Raw genomic sequence first — 13,972 nt, forward strand, 5'->3', positions numbered from 1 at the left:
CCAACGGATCAATAGTTTAAGAAAAAATAAAAGAACTAGCCGTTGAACTCTAATTATACTATCGAAATTAAAGGTTCAGCGCAAAACTAATACCATCGAAAAAGCCGAACCTGAAGGACAAATGATTCGGCGCGTAACTAATATTACAGGATACGCCGAACCAGAGTTTCGAGATTCGGCGCATAACTCAAATTACAGGATCAACCGAACCAAAGTAAATTGCAGGTAATAAGTAACTAATTAACTATTATGCAGTGCATTAAAACATGAAATTCAAGGTGTCCATAACACAATCCCAGCACCATTAAAAACAAAGTTCAGCACCTAAAACCAAAGGTGTTTGCAACACCATAAAAGTGTACTTAAAACTTAAGAAAACATTAAAAGGAACTTGGAAACATAAAAGGGCATTTAACCACGACCCCTCTTCTTAGTTGCACGACCACCTCTTCTTCCACCTTGGTCTTCATCTTCCGACGCATCATTACCGGGTTGGCCGGTAGCACCATCTTGGCTTGTACCTTCACCAACTTGTAGAGACCTCTTAGTGGTAGGATTTTGTGCCGGTTCCTCGGGTCCTTCTCCTTTGTTAATGATTGCATCCCACTTTTTGTAGAGGTATTTTTGTTCTTCCATGGTCATTGGTGTTTTCCAACCAAGTTTGGCCTTCATTTTTTTCAACATCTCCCTACCCGCGGAAACCTATTTTTTCATTTGTCAACAACTTATAACCGTGAGGTTGAAGACATTTTTACCATAACTAATATATAAAAATAGTATAAAGTGAAGTCATTCTTACCATTATCTTGAAAGCGTTGACTACATCTTCGGCAGTGGACTTGTTGGTGATCTTGATTGCCTTCGCCTTCCCCTTATCAACTTCCTTTTGACTTCTTTTATTGATAATGAATGGATGAAAAATTTGGTTATACCAATCCATATAGCCCGGATCCTCTTTGCATGGATCATCAAGTAAAGGTGCTAACTTGGACGCATCTAATGTGTGATCGTCTAAGTTATTCCAAAACTCAAGGGTGGGATCAGGATCATACTTTGGTTCCCAAGATGAAGTGGTGCTTTTAGTTCCACTACCACTCTTTGGTAACAACCTGAATTTCTCATCAAACAAAGGAACCTTTTGCATGCATCCTAATTGACGGAGTACTCGCCGAGGATCGTATATAACATAACCTATTTCTCAGACGAGCATTATTTTAATAAATGATTAAACCAAAATTTAATCATCCTTTCACCAACTGGTCTTCAAAGAACTTTGGTATTTGCTCACTCGAGCATCTAGGCGCTACATGGTCGGGCCATCATCCCACGTAGTCGGCCCCTCTCTCACTCTGTGGTTTACTTTCAATAATTCATCAATTGATCAGCAACTGATTAAAATTAGGGTTTCGAATCTAATGCTCTACAAAACATAATTCTGAGCAGGTTCAAGCACTAACAATTTTACGTTGATCCCGCAATCAACATTTTTATTTAATTATACTCGGCCCAGTTGCTAGTATCTTAAATTAATATTTTATTTGGTCCTTCTACCAAAACGAGCAACATTTTCTCAGACGAGCAATATTTTCTCACACGAGCAATATTTCCTCAGACTAGGAGTATTGGTTCAACTATCAATATTCTACAATTCATCGAACGAGCAATATTTTCTCACTTTAACCATCAACATTCATTTGACAATTGTACATATGTATCAATAGACATATTCAATTCATGAATCCTAAAGCATTCGTAAATCATGCTCGACTCAAAAATACAAAGACTCACTGTCTCATCAAGTCAACAACTGATTAATAAAATACACGTCTGCCTTGCAGACTCCACAATCAAGAGACACCAATCGTGTCACATGGGGATATTAATTAGGTTTTTGATCTGGTGGCCTACGACAAGTGTGTTCACCCACGATAAGAACGTGACTAAGTCGTGTAAGCGGTTAGATGAGTTAACGAAGTAATGGATGAACAATCAACCAAGTCTCTGCACGATGAGTAACTAGTTTTAACACAATTTCCACTTTCCCACTCTTTGACTCCAGCAACCTTCACACTTACTGGGATCAATGTGTCTACTATTTCTTGCAATATAAATAAGTTTATGAACCCATGATTGAAAAAAGAGAACAAGAACTCAGCGTCTGAGCAATTACTCTCAACATAGCAAATTTAATCATCAGAACTTATTTTCCTCACGCAGAATACACAACACATTTGCAATCCTTGATCATCATTGATCTCACACACTTCTCAGCTTCCCTCCTACAGATCGACCCATCTCTCTTGTGACTGAATTGACTCTGGAATGACCATTGTCTTGGTTTAGGCCGGAGTCTTACAGACTGATCTCTCGAATTCAAACATTCCCTTTGCAGTGTATCTGTTTGCAAAAGGTTAAAGCAATTTGCTCGGTTCGAGGAGTTTCATCCGCACGGTCGTCTCTTCACTTCCTAAAAAACCAGTAAATCGTTTTCTCCCATCAACAAGTCGACTTCGGTTATGAGAGAAAATTGCGACGTAACCGAACTTAATATATAGATTTTCAGAAAAAAGTTCGGTAAGAATTAAATTTTTTGAAGTAACCGAACTCAACACATAGATTTTTAAAAAAAAATTAGGAGAAAAAAAATCGACTTGGCCAAAGTCAACATTTTTTATCTTACAGATTAAAGTTCGGTTAAGAGGAAAAGAATTTCGACTTACCCGAACAAAACAATTTGTGTTATATACAAAAGTTCGCATATGAAGAAAAATTGAGGTCCGGCTAGGAAAAAAACACCTAGCCAAATCATACCTAACAAAAAAAGTTAAATGAAAAGTTATTTTGAAATAATATTAAAAAAATAAATAAAATTTAACCAAATAAAAGGATAATTTAGTCATTTGCTCATACTAGGACATCTCTTATCCTAGACAGTATTCCCTCTGTCTCTAAAAGAGAGGCAGGTTGAGGTGGAGGTAGTAATAACTTAATTGTCCCAAAAAAAAACCATGGTTCAATTCGATAATGGGTCTTCCCGATGGGTCAAAGTGATGTGGGTTATTCTGATAAACTTTCCATTCATCTAGAAGGGTGTTGGAAGTATATGAGAACCATAATATTGGGCATACCAAAATCTTCCAAGGCATACTGAATGAAGACAAAAAAGGTTATGAAATAGCAAAATCAGATAACCCCTTAACCCAATTTTTTTAATTGAAAATCTGCCCTTTACGTATTAGTGTTAATAATCTTGATTAGTGATTAAATATTTTTTTTAGTGATTAAAATAATTTTCAGAATTATAAGAGTTGTTTAGATGAAAAATTTGAGGAAAAAAAAATCAAAGTTTTGGTTTGGTTAAGAAGGAGAGAAAGAGAAGGAGAAAATTCTAATTCTTGATTCAATGGAGGATGAGGAGGGTCATATATCATCTAAAAAACCTAGGAAAATACACATCAACTACACCAATGATTCCCAAATGGCTGATTTCTTAGATTATGAGAATGATTTTACACCCACTCAAACTCAAGCTCAAACTCAAACACAAACTCAAGATGATGATTTTTATGAGCCAAATCCTGATGATGAAGAAATTGATGAGGAACCCAATGCTTCTAATACACATGTACACTTATATCCTATACTTAATCTCACTTTTAGAGCTTTCAATTATCAAAATTTAGGTTTTTTGAATCATGGTTCGGCGAAACAGGTTGAGGTTCGGCTTACATCTATGAGCCGAATCTACCAATTGATGAACGGTTCGGCTTACTGAATCTTTTTACTGCATGCGTCGAACCTATAATTTCCAATTCCAACTCTTTTGCTAGACACTAGTTCGGCTTATATGAAAGTTTCATAGTAAGCCGAACAACATCCTGAATAGTCCGGAATATAATCATTACTAATTCGGCTTACATATCCAAAATCGTATGTGCCGAACATAATTTTTTAATTTCTGGGTTGAAATATTGTGATTGGTTCGGCACATATGGAGAATATCGTATCAGCCGAAACCTCTTATGTTTAAGGTTCGGCACATAATATGATTATAGTCTGAGCCGAACATGAATTTGTTAATTTTTGGGTTAAAATATTGTTCGTGGTTCGGCACATATTGAGGATATCGTATAAGCCGAAACCTGTAAGTGTTTATAGTTCGTCACATAATGTGATTATCGAATGCGCCGAACCTTGTTATTATATTCCCTTTCTAGTGTCTAACCTTGTGATATTCTTTGTAGATCGTGCTTGGACCCATGGAAAATCAACCTGATCCAGTAGACATAATTCACGAGGATACCAAGGATCACTTCCAAAATGATTTGGTATGTAAGAACCTTTTGTTTACCTTAATGTTGTCGGAATATTCCAAAGTTTTTCTTACTAATTACTTGTTTTGGAATGAACGTAGATATGGAAAACTAAACCAGAAGTTCTGGATTGGCTTGAGGAACACGCGATGAAGATAAATTGTGTACTAGTTAAAGGACAACAAAGCCGATGTGATCGGTTTGAAATGATTCGTGAGCATAGTGGAACCGGCGCTAGCAAGGTTAAATGGATTACACCAGTAATGATTTTTAAGGCTCGGCTTATAACTCAAATTATAGAAAAAGCCGAACCTGAAGGACAAATGATTCGGCGCGTAACTAACATTAGAGGATAAGCCGAACTCTATACATTCGGCGCATAAATGTTAAGCTATTCATTAAAACATGAAATTGAAGGTGTCCATAACCCAATCCCAGCACCATTAAAAACAAAGTTGAGCACCTAAAATCAAAGGTGTTTGCAACACCATAAAAGTGTACTTAAAACTTAAGAAAAACATTAAAAGGAAGTTGGAAACATAAAAGGGCATTTAACCACGACCCCTCTTCTTAGTGGTAGGATTTTGTGCGGGTTCCTCGGGTCCTTATCCTTTGTTGATGATTGCATCCCACTTTTTGTAGAGGTAGTTTTGTTCTTCCATGGTCATTGGTGTTTTGCAATCAATTTTGTCCTTCATTTTTTTCAACATCTCCCTACCCGCGGCATTGGTCCTGACACAAGTATGAAAGTTATAAGACTAATTCGGCGCAAGTATGAATCATGTCTTGAAATTTTTATTAGCTTACACAGAGAGTGGATCGGCTCATACCACAAAACAATTATAAGCCGATCCTAAATATTCGGCTCACAACTGAAACTGTCGAATAATCCGAATCTATGATTATGAACTCAAACATGTATTCGGCGCAACATGATATCATATAAATAATCCAATCCTATACACTTGTAAAATTTATGAAATTTTAACAATGATATTCGGCGCAGCCCTAATACTATCGAATAAGCCGAATCTATACTTATGAATTGAAACATTTATTCGGCGCAAAACTAATACAACCATACAAGCCGATCCTAAGCACATGCAAAAATTCTGAAATTCAAACAACATTTATTCGGCACAAAACTAATACAACCATACAAGCCGATCCTAAGCACATGCAAAAATTCTGAAATTCAAACAACATTTATTCGGCACAAAACTAATACTACCATACAAGCCGATCCTAAGCACATGCAAAAATTCTGAAATTCAAACAACATTTATTCGGCACAAAACTAATACTACCATACAAGCCGATCCTGCGCACATGCAAAATTTCTGAAATTCACAAAAAATATATTCGGCACAAAACTAACACCATCGAATAAGCCGATTCTAAATATAAGTCTCTGTGTCACTAAGTTCGGCTCAAAACGGATTTCAGATCTACGCCGAGCCGTTCATATGCACTTTCAGGGTTCAGTTCCAAGAACAGCTCGGCGCACATCTAACATTTGTTTTATGCCGAACCATACCTTGTAACCGCCGCAGAACACATGATTTTGACGAATTAAATCGACCAAAACAATCATAAACATCAAAAATGAGATGGGTGTGTAGAACTAACCTTCTTATTCTCATTTCCGGAGTTGGTTCTTCTTCCGGTTGATTTTGTGGTTGATTTTGAGTTTGTTCTTCACTCTCTAAATCTTCTTCTTCATCAATAGGTTGTTCAGTCGATCGATTTGAACGAGATACTGCCTTACGACGACCCATTATATAGATGAGTTTAATCGTCGATTAAAGTTTCACGAATCGACAATTAAATTTCCGCGATGAAAAAAAAAGAAAGGAAAGGGTGAATGAGTTCGGCTGTGGAGAGGAAGATGAAGAAGGTGAATGAAACTGATTTTAGGTGTAGTTGATTATAAGTTTTGTATTAGGGTTAGGGATAGATTAGTAGTAATTTAAAGAATTTAAGGGCATATAGGTAATTGAACCACCCCATATGGTACCCCTTATAAGGTCACCCAAGTTAGGACTAGTGCCTTGTATGCCTAAGAAGATTTTGGTATGCCCAATATCATGGTTCGTATATGAAGGAGGTGAATCGTCTACCGAGAGATGCCGTGTCTTCTTGTAGTATTTTTTTTCCTAACCCACCGCTGCGGATTTCTCTATTGAGATCGATTTAGTATAATCATCCGAAACCTTTGAATTTAGTTCATCAATTGATCCTTTGTGTTAATTTTGAGGTTTGATTTCTTCTGTTTTCATTCTCTCTTGTTATTATTTATTTATTTTATTTTTTTGTTTCAGTTAGGGTTTTCAATTGTTACTCAATTAAAATTTCAAATTTTTTTATCCATCAGGTAATTGACAGTTAATTAGCAGTAGCAGCAACCACCGAGGTATTCTTTTATTGGAAATTTCATTTTCCTATTTTAGGGTTTAATTACAAAATTATTTGGTTTTAATTTTGAATTATTCTTACAAGAAACACACTGGTTATTTTTGTAGCAGGAGATCATTGAAAAAGACATGTTTTTGAGAAGCCATGCCAAAAGGTTAAGGGAATACCGTGAGAACTGTGAGTTGCCTGAATCCCATTTATTGTTTCTGACTCTATCAGAACTGCTGTATGATGTATTTATGTATTTCAATCTTCTAGAATCTTTTGTTTCCCATTACTGTTATTTAGATTTCACACGCTGAGCTAATAGATAAACCAATATGGCCTTGCACACTCATTTGCTTACCTTGAATTTAGAAACTCAAGTGTATTCGTTATGTAGTGGCAGCTAGTAGTCATTAGGGACTGATTGTTGTCAAATCGAATTCTCGCTCTCTAATCAACCATATCTGCTTGTTGATATATTCTCAATTCTACCCAACATGTTTGGCGCGGCTGGCAAAAATCTGATGTTTTTGGAAATAATTCCCTGTGTTTGAAATTTCCTGGTCATGTCAGTTATGGACGATGAAATGGGGGAAATGAGGCACAAGAAATGTCAAGCCAGACTTTCTCGAGAGTTACTCATTGAAGCTGCCGAGAAGTTGGGTGTCAGTCCGTCTAGCACGGAAGAAAAGTCTGTCGAGAAGGATACTGTTGAAAGAGCACTCTCAGAAGGTGTTACTTTGGAGAAGGTTGCAAGTGAAGAGATCGCGCCTGTAAAGTTGACTGATGTCGTAGTCCGTACCAACGGGATATGTAAAGATGAAGATATCATCGGCACCCTTGAAGCACATTTAAACGAGTTCCAATTTTTAACCTCCAGGGCCAATTTCCAGATAAAGTTTTTGCATAAGAATGTAAGCATGCTTTCATCCATCTCAGTAAGGACGGTATGCCGTTCTTGCACTACCACTTGTACCACGACATCATGGTGGGGACTGAGAAAACGAAGGATATCCAATTTCATGGGACGCAGACCTTCAGGAAGAATCCTGCTCGCGATTCAGATAATATTGAGAAAGAGAACCAAAACAGGGACATGGATATTATCAATGTTTTCGAGGAATTTATCTACAGAGTCGATTTTTATATATGGGACAGTCTGATGCCCATTATCTTGCCGATTGATCCACTTCACGCCAGGTACGAATTTGATGGGAATCTTCCCCAGAAGGGGTTGGTTAATCTTGCCCTGACTCCACATTGCCTAATTGAGCTCTTAGAAGCACCTTTCCTCGTAGTCTCACTTAGATAGGTCGAGATCATTCATCTGGCGGTTGGAGTCGACCATGTTGACATGACAGTTGTGTTTAAGGACTTTAAGCGTGGTGTGCTTCAAATCCAGTCGATTCCCATAAAAAGGCTCAACGGCATCAGGGAGTGGATTGGCATAGCAGACGTCAAGTACTACTATGTGAGCACCCAGAGTCCAAAGTGGGGCAGCTTACTGGAAGGAATCACAAAGGACCCACAAAGTTTAATAAACGCCGGTGGCTGGGAGATCCTTGACCCCCTGGCTGGTATTGACTCTGACTCTGATGCTGACGACTTAGACTTTGTTTATGGAGAGTATCTTCAGGGGTCAATTGAGTACATCTGATGGGTGTTAGAGGAAGAGAGTTACGGCAACTGGTCGAGTTGAAAGCAATGAATCAGATAGTGGGAGCGTTGGAGAGTAAACTGGAGGAAGGCCCTGTTTAACTTTATTTTACTGTTTCACCTTGCTTTATGTAAATTGTAGTGATGTCTGAGACTTGAACAAAGCAGTGGAGAGAACCAAGTAAAACTATGAAATTATCGTTGTGGCTCTAGTTTCTTTGGTTCATTTTATTTTGTTCTTACCGTGTTCACAGATACTTATTTGCCGACATTTTTTGTTTTAAAGGACTGGGGTAATCTTTTTAAATGGTAGATGTATTGATTTCATTTTATTTTTTTTTGGAAATTACGTAGATTGAAAAGAAGAAAGTTAAAAGAGTTATCCAATGGTTAACCCCATTCACTGAATTAAAACTTACAACTGAATTTGAAAACTGAAAATCCGAGTACAAAGTCCAGGAAATGAAGTCTGGCTTCTGCAGCCATTGTTATTTATGTATGAGTTGCATCTTCTTTCCTTAAACAAAATTCCCCGAACCCAAAATTTTTCACAAGACAAACTATTGTCCGGTTTCACCAAAAAATATTCTATCCTTAAACAAAATTCCCCGAACCCAAAACTTTTCACAAGACAAACTATTGTCCGGTTTCACCAAAAAATATTACTTGACTTTTTATGAGCATATATAATTAATCTCTGACAATCACCTTCCACCCAAAAACAGTTTAGGTCCATGATCTTTGCCCAAACAGCCGCTTCCAGCAAGCTCAGAACCTCTGCTTCTTCTGCAGTGGAGGCATTGATGGACCCAGCTTTAGCTTGGATAGTTTCTCTTGAATCATAACGAAGAATTAGGGAAAGATCACAAGTGTAACCTAATTGTGAAAGTTCTCCATTGAGTGGAGGAGTGTAGGACCAGCTTTGTGAAGAGACTCAGGGAAAGATCAATCCCCAAGGGGCGCTACGACCTGATATTGTTACGAGATACTATAGTATCTTTACATATCCTCTTCTTAACTGCATATATATATATATATTTAGTGTTGTTATAGTATTGTACGTATCCCTTGTACGTATGTTTTGTATATTTTATTTCCTTTCTTTTCGTTGTAATCTCTGTATATGTATTACGGCTTTGCCAATCTAATAAACACAATGCAATAGAGATTTCTCTCTCAATCTGTTTAGTTTTCCTCTGATGCTCATGTTCTATCATGGCATCAGAGCTAGGTAAGATCTGAAAGGCCACCTTCTGCTGCAAACAAACAATCTCCTTAAGCCAGACAGGAATCTTTTACTCTTGTGTCTCAGCACCTTTATTATCTTCAGTTTTAAACCCTAATCTAGTTACTCCTTTCTCATCTTCCTGATAATCATATCACGCGAAGATTTTCATCATATTACTGCAAAACTAGATGGTACTAATTACACTCACTGGTCTTTTCTTATGAAAAGCTTTCTCAAAGGAAAAAACATGTGGAAATACATAGATGGGATAGAAACAAAACCCAAAGAATCTGCTTCTATCATCAAAGATAAGGGAACCGAAACATCAGCAAGTAGTCTTGAAACCTGGGAGACTAACAATCACAAGATCCTGACTTGGATTGGCAACACAGTGATTACTTCAATCAGTATGCAACTTACAAACTTTGAAGTTGCTAAAGATGCTTGGGACTTTCTCTCAAAAAGGTACACACAAATTAACTTTGCTCAAAGATACAAACATGAACAAGATATTCCTTCTATGAAGCAACCATTAGATCAATCGATTTCTGACTTTCACTCTGTGATGTCTGTGATTTGGAATCAACTTGACTTATGGAGTCAAAATGGACAACTGATTTGGCAATATGAGAAAAATATAGAGAAGAGACAAGACTGGTTCAACTGTTGATGGCTCTACGAGAAGAGTTTGAATCAGTCAGAATTGCTATTCTTCACCGTTCACCTCTTCCATCCGTAGAAATTGCTTTATCTGAGCTGATCACTGAAGAAACATGCAAACAGATCAAGCCATAAATCTCAGGAGTATTTGCTATGCCTGCACCTCGTCTAAATTTCAACAATTAGAAGAATAGTTTTGCAACACAGTGTAATTCTTCACAACCTGTTTGTCATAATTGCAAGAAAACTGGTCACATAGCAAGGAAATGCACTCTGCCACCTGCTGCAATACCGCAAGATACTCCTACCACACAGTGCAACTACTGCAAAGAACTTGGGCATTCTACCAGAAACTATACATCTCCAACCTCCAGGAATATGCTGAAGCATTATCATGCGCACTATCTCAATCAACAGTTCCATCTGATACATCATCACCTAGTCTTGCTGACATACATGAGATGATTAAACAAGCTCTTTCAATCAGTAACAATACTGCAGCTGCATCAGTCTTTTCTACTCCCTCTGGTATTTTCTCAATTGGATGGTATCTAGATTCTGGAGCATCCAATCACATGACTTATGATTCAAAAGTTTTTGACAGTCTTTGTCCAGTTGTTGCTCCTAAGATTCACACTTCTGATGGAACTGTTGTAATCGTCAGTCACATTGGGGTGGTTAGAGATTCAAATAACATTTGTGTACCAGATGTTCTTCTTGTTCCTAAGATTACAATGAATCTCATCTCAATTGGACAACTATGTGATCAAGGTTTTAACATTTTTTTCTCTCCTATTGGTTGTGCTATTCAGGATCTCAAAGAAGGGAAGCTAGTTGGGATATGCCGTAGAGTGGGTCGATTGTATCTTCTACAGACTCTGATTATTCCATCAAAAATCAGAAATCATGTTGCTGCTACAACCTCTACATCTCATTCCACATCTCCTTTTATGTCTTGGAATTCTAGACTAGGTCATGTTTCATTTTCTCGTCTTTCATATATGGTCAATAAAGTTCTACTATGAGATACACAAGTAGATAAAGAAGCTAGTTGCATTTCTTGTAAACTGGCAAAACAACCAGCACTTTCTTTTAATGCAAGCACCTCAAAAACTACTGAACAATTTGCTCTTATTCACTCTGATGTTTGGGGTAAATCTCCAGTTATGTCAAAAGGAGGTGCATTATATTGTGTGAGTTTCATTGATGATTATTCTCGGTTTACTTGGGTTTATCTATTTAGTTCAAGAACAAAATTTCTTAACTTATATGTAACCTTTTTAACTATGGTCAAAACTCAGTTTGGTAAATCTATCAAAATCTTTCATGCTGATCAAGGAGGTGAATATATATCCACTCCTTTCAAAGATTTTCTCAAAACTCAAGGCACATTATTACAACTATCTTGTACTGAAACTCCAGAACAAAACGGAGTTGCAGAACGCAAACATCGTCATATTATCGAAACAGCTAGAATCCAACTTGTTTCTGCATCAGTTCCATCAAATTTCTGGGAGAGTCAGTTCTCACAATAGTTTATACCGTCAATGGTGTTCCAACATCTATCATTGGAGGTATTTCTCCTTATAAATGCCTTTACGGTAAGAAACTTGATTACTCTGAGCTTAAAGTTTTTAGTTCAACATGTTTTGTTCTCCTTCCTGAGCGTGAACGAAATAAGCTTACTCAAAAGAATGTTCTTTGTGTGTTTCTGGGCTATGGTATTGAACAAAAGGGATATCGCTGCTATGATACTGTTAGTAGAAAACTTTGAGTCTCTAGACATGTAACCTTTTGGGAGAAGGTTCCATTTTGGTCTCTTCCAAACAGTAAATCCTCTTCTTTTGAGAAATTCATTTACACTGATCCTTTTTTTTAGTGAAGTTAACACCAATACATCTCTAGTGCCTGTGTCTAGTAATGAAACTGTTCCGCATACAGATGATACTCATCAGATTCCAGTTGTGTCCTACCACTCTATGTCGCCTTGTAAAGAGATTCTGATTCTCAAGTTGACACATTGCCACCTCGTAATCGAAGATCTCCAGCTAAGTTCTCTGACTATCATTGCTCATTATCCACCATTATCTCTATTTATGAACCTAGAAACTACAGAGAAGCTGCAGCTATACCAGACTGGCAGGATTCGATGACAGATGAGTTGACTGCACATAAAGAAGCTGGTACGTGGGAAATGGTAGATCTCCCCCATGGAAAATCTGTTGTTGGAAGCAGATGGGTCTACAAAGTCAAAACCAAGTCAGATGCAAGTCTTGAACGGTGCAAATTTCGTGTTGTTGCTCAGGGATATACTCAAGAATATGGCATAGACTATGAGGAAACATTTGCTCTTGTTTCTCGCATGGTAACTGTTTGTACACTCACTGCAGTTGTTGCTGTTCGACAGTGGGATCTTCATCAAATGGATGTGAAAAATGCATTTCTTAATGGGGAATTGCAAGAAGAAGTTTACATGCGTCCTTCTCCTGGATTAGATCATGCTCCAAATCAGGTGTGTGAACTTAGTCGAGCTCTTTATGGACTGAAACAAGCACCTCATACTTGGTTTGAAAAATACAGTAGTGCAATTCTTCAATATGGCTTTACACAGAGTTACTACGATTCAGCAATGTTTACACGATCATCAAAAAAAGGTATTGTTATACTTCTATTGTACGTAGATGATATGGTTATCACTGGCAGTGATATTGAATGTATCATAGATCTTAAAAACCATCTAAATACATGCTTTCAAATGAAGGATCTTGGTACATTTAGTTATTTTCTTGGTATTGAGGTGAGCAAGTCAGTTGATGGTTATTTCGTTTCTCAAGCTAAATATGCATATGAAATCATTGCACGCTCTGGAATTACTGATGCTAAAATTACAGGCACTCCACTAGAAGTGAATGTCAGACATGGTCCTTCAGATGGAAAGCTTTTATCCAATCCAACACTATATCGACAATTGGTAGGAAGTCTGAATTACTTAACCATTACTCGACCTGATATAAGTCATGCAGTTCATTTTGTAAGTCAATTCATGTCAGCTCCCCGTTCTACTCATTATGCTGCTGTTCTTAGAACACTTCGTTATCTCAATGGAACCTTATATCAGGGGTTGCAGTTCTCATCTAAATATAAACTTATTCTTAGAGCATACTCAGATTCAGATTGGGGATGTTACAGATAGGAGATCCATTACAGGGTACTGCTTATTTTTGGGAGATTCTCTTATATCTTGGAGAAGTAAGAAGCAGACTGTTGTATCTCGTTCAAGTGTTGAAGCAGAATATCGAGCTCTAGCTTATACTACTTATGAGATCATATGGATTCGATGGTTACTCTGTGACATGGGAGTTGTCATTTCTACGCCTACACCTCTATTTTGTGACAACAAAGCTGCAATTCAAATTACTCATAATGACATTTTTCATGAAAGAACAAAGCATGTAAAGATTGACTGTCATTTTACAAGACATCACTTTAAGCGTGAAACAATTAATCTTCCTCACGTAAGCTCAGAATTTCAATTGACAGATTTATTCACCAAGTCACATCATGCTCCTCGACTAAAGTTCTTGCTTTCCAGACTAAAGATGAATTCAGCACCATCTTGAGTCTGGGGGGGGGGGGGTGTTACGAGATACTATAGTATCTTTACATATCCTCTTCTTAACTGCATATATATTTAGTGTTGTCATAGTATTGTACG

The 13,972-nt window shown here is 37.3% G+C and overlaps 1 protein-coding gene across 2 annotated transcripts; it reads left to right on the top strand.

Annotated features, from left to right (window-relative positions):
- Positions 1 to 6,399: 6,399 nt before the first annotated feature.
- On the top strand, positions 6,400 to 8,681 carry LOC113284514. Of its 2 annotated transcripts, none has more exons than XM_026534000.1 (4): positions 6,400 to 6,570; positions 6,688 to 6,726; positions 6,836 to 6,905; positions 7,287 to 8,681. In XM_026534000.1, exons 3-4 carry the CDS (start codon positions 6,857 to 6,859, stop codon positions 7,874 to 7,876), a joined length of 639 nt encoding a protein of 212 aa, XP_026389785.1. In that variant the 5' UTR covers positions 6,400 to 6,570; positions 6,688 to 6,726; positions 6,836 to 6,856; the 3' UTR covers positions 7,877 to 8,681. The 2 variants fall into 2 exon arrangements, with proteins under 2 accessions (XP_026389785.1, XP_026389784.1); XM_026533999.1 differs by having other exon boundaries at positions 6,839 to 6,905.
- Positions 8,682 to 13,972: the final 5,291 nt, after the last annotated feature.

Source organism: Papaver somniferum, chromosome 5, assembly GCF_003573695.1.
Source record: "Papaver somniferum cultivar HN1 chromosome 5, ASM357369v1, whole genome shotgun sequence".
NCBI lineage: Eukaryota > Viridiplantae > Streptophyta > Magnoliopsida > Ranunculales > Papaveraceae > Papaver > Papaver somniferum.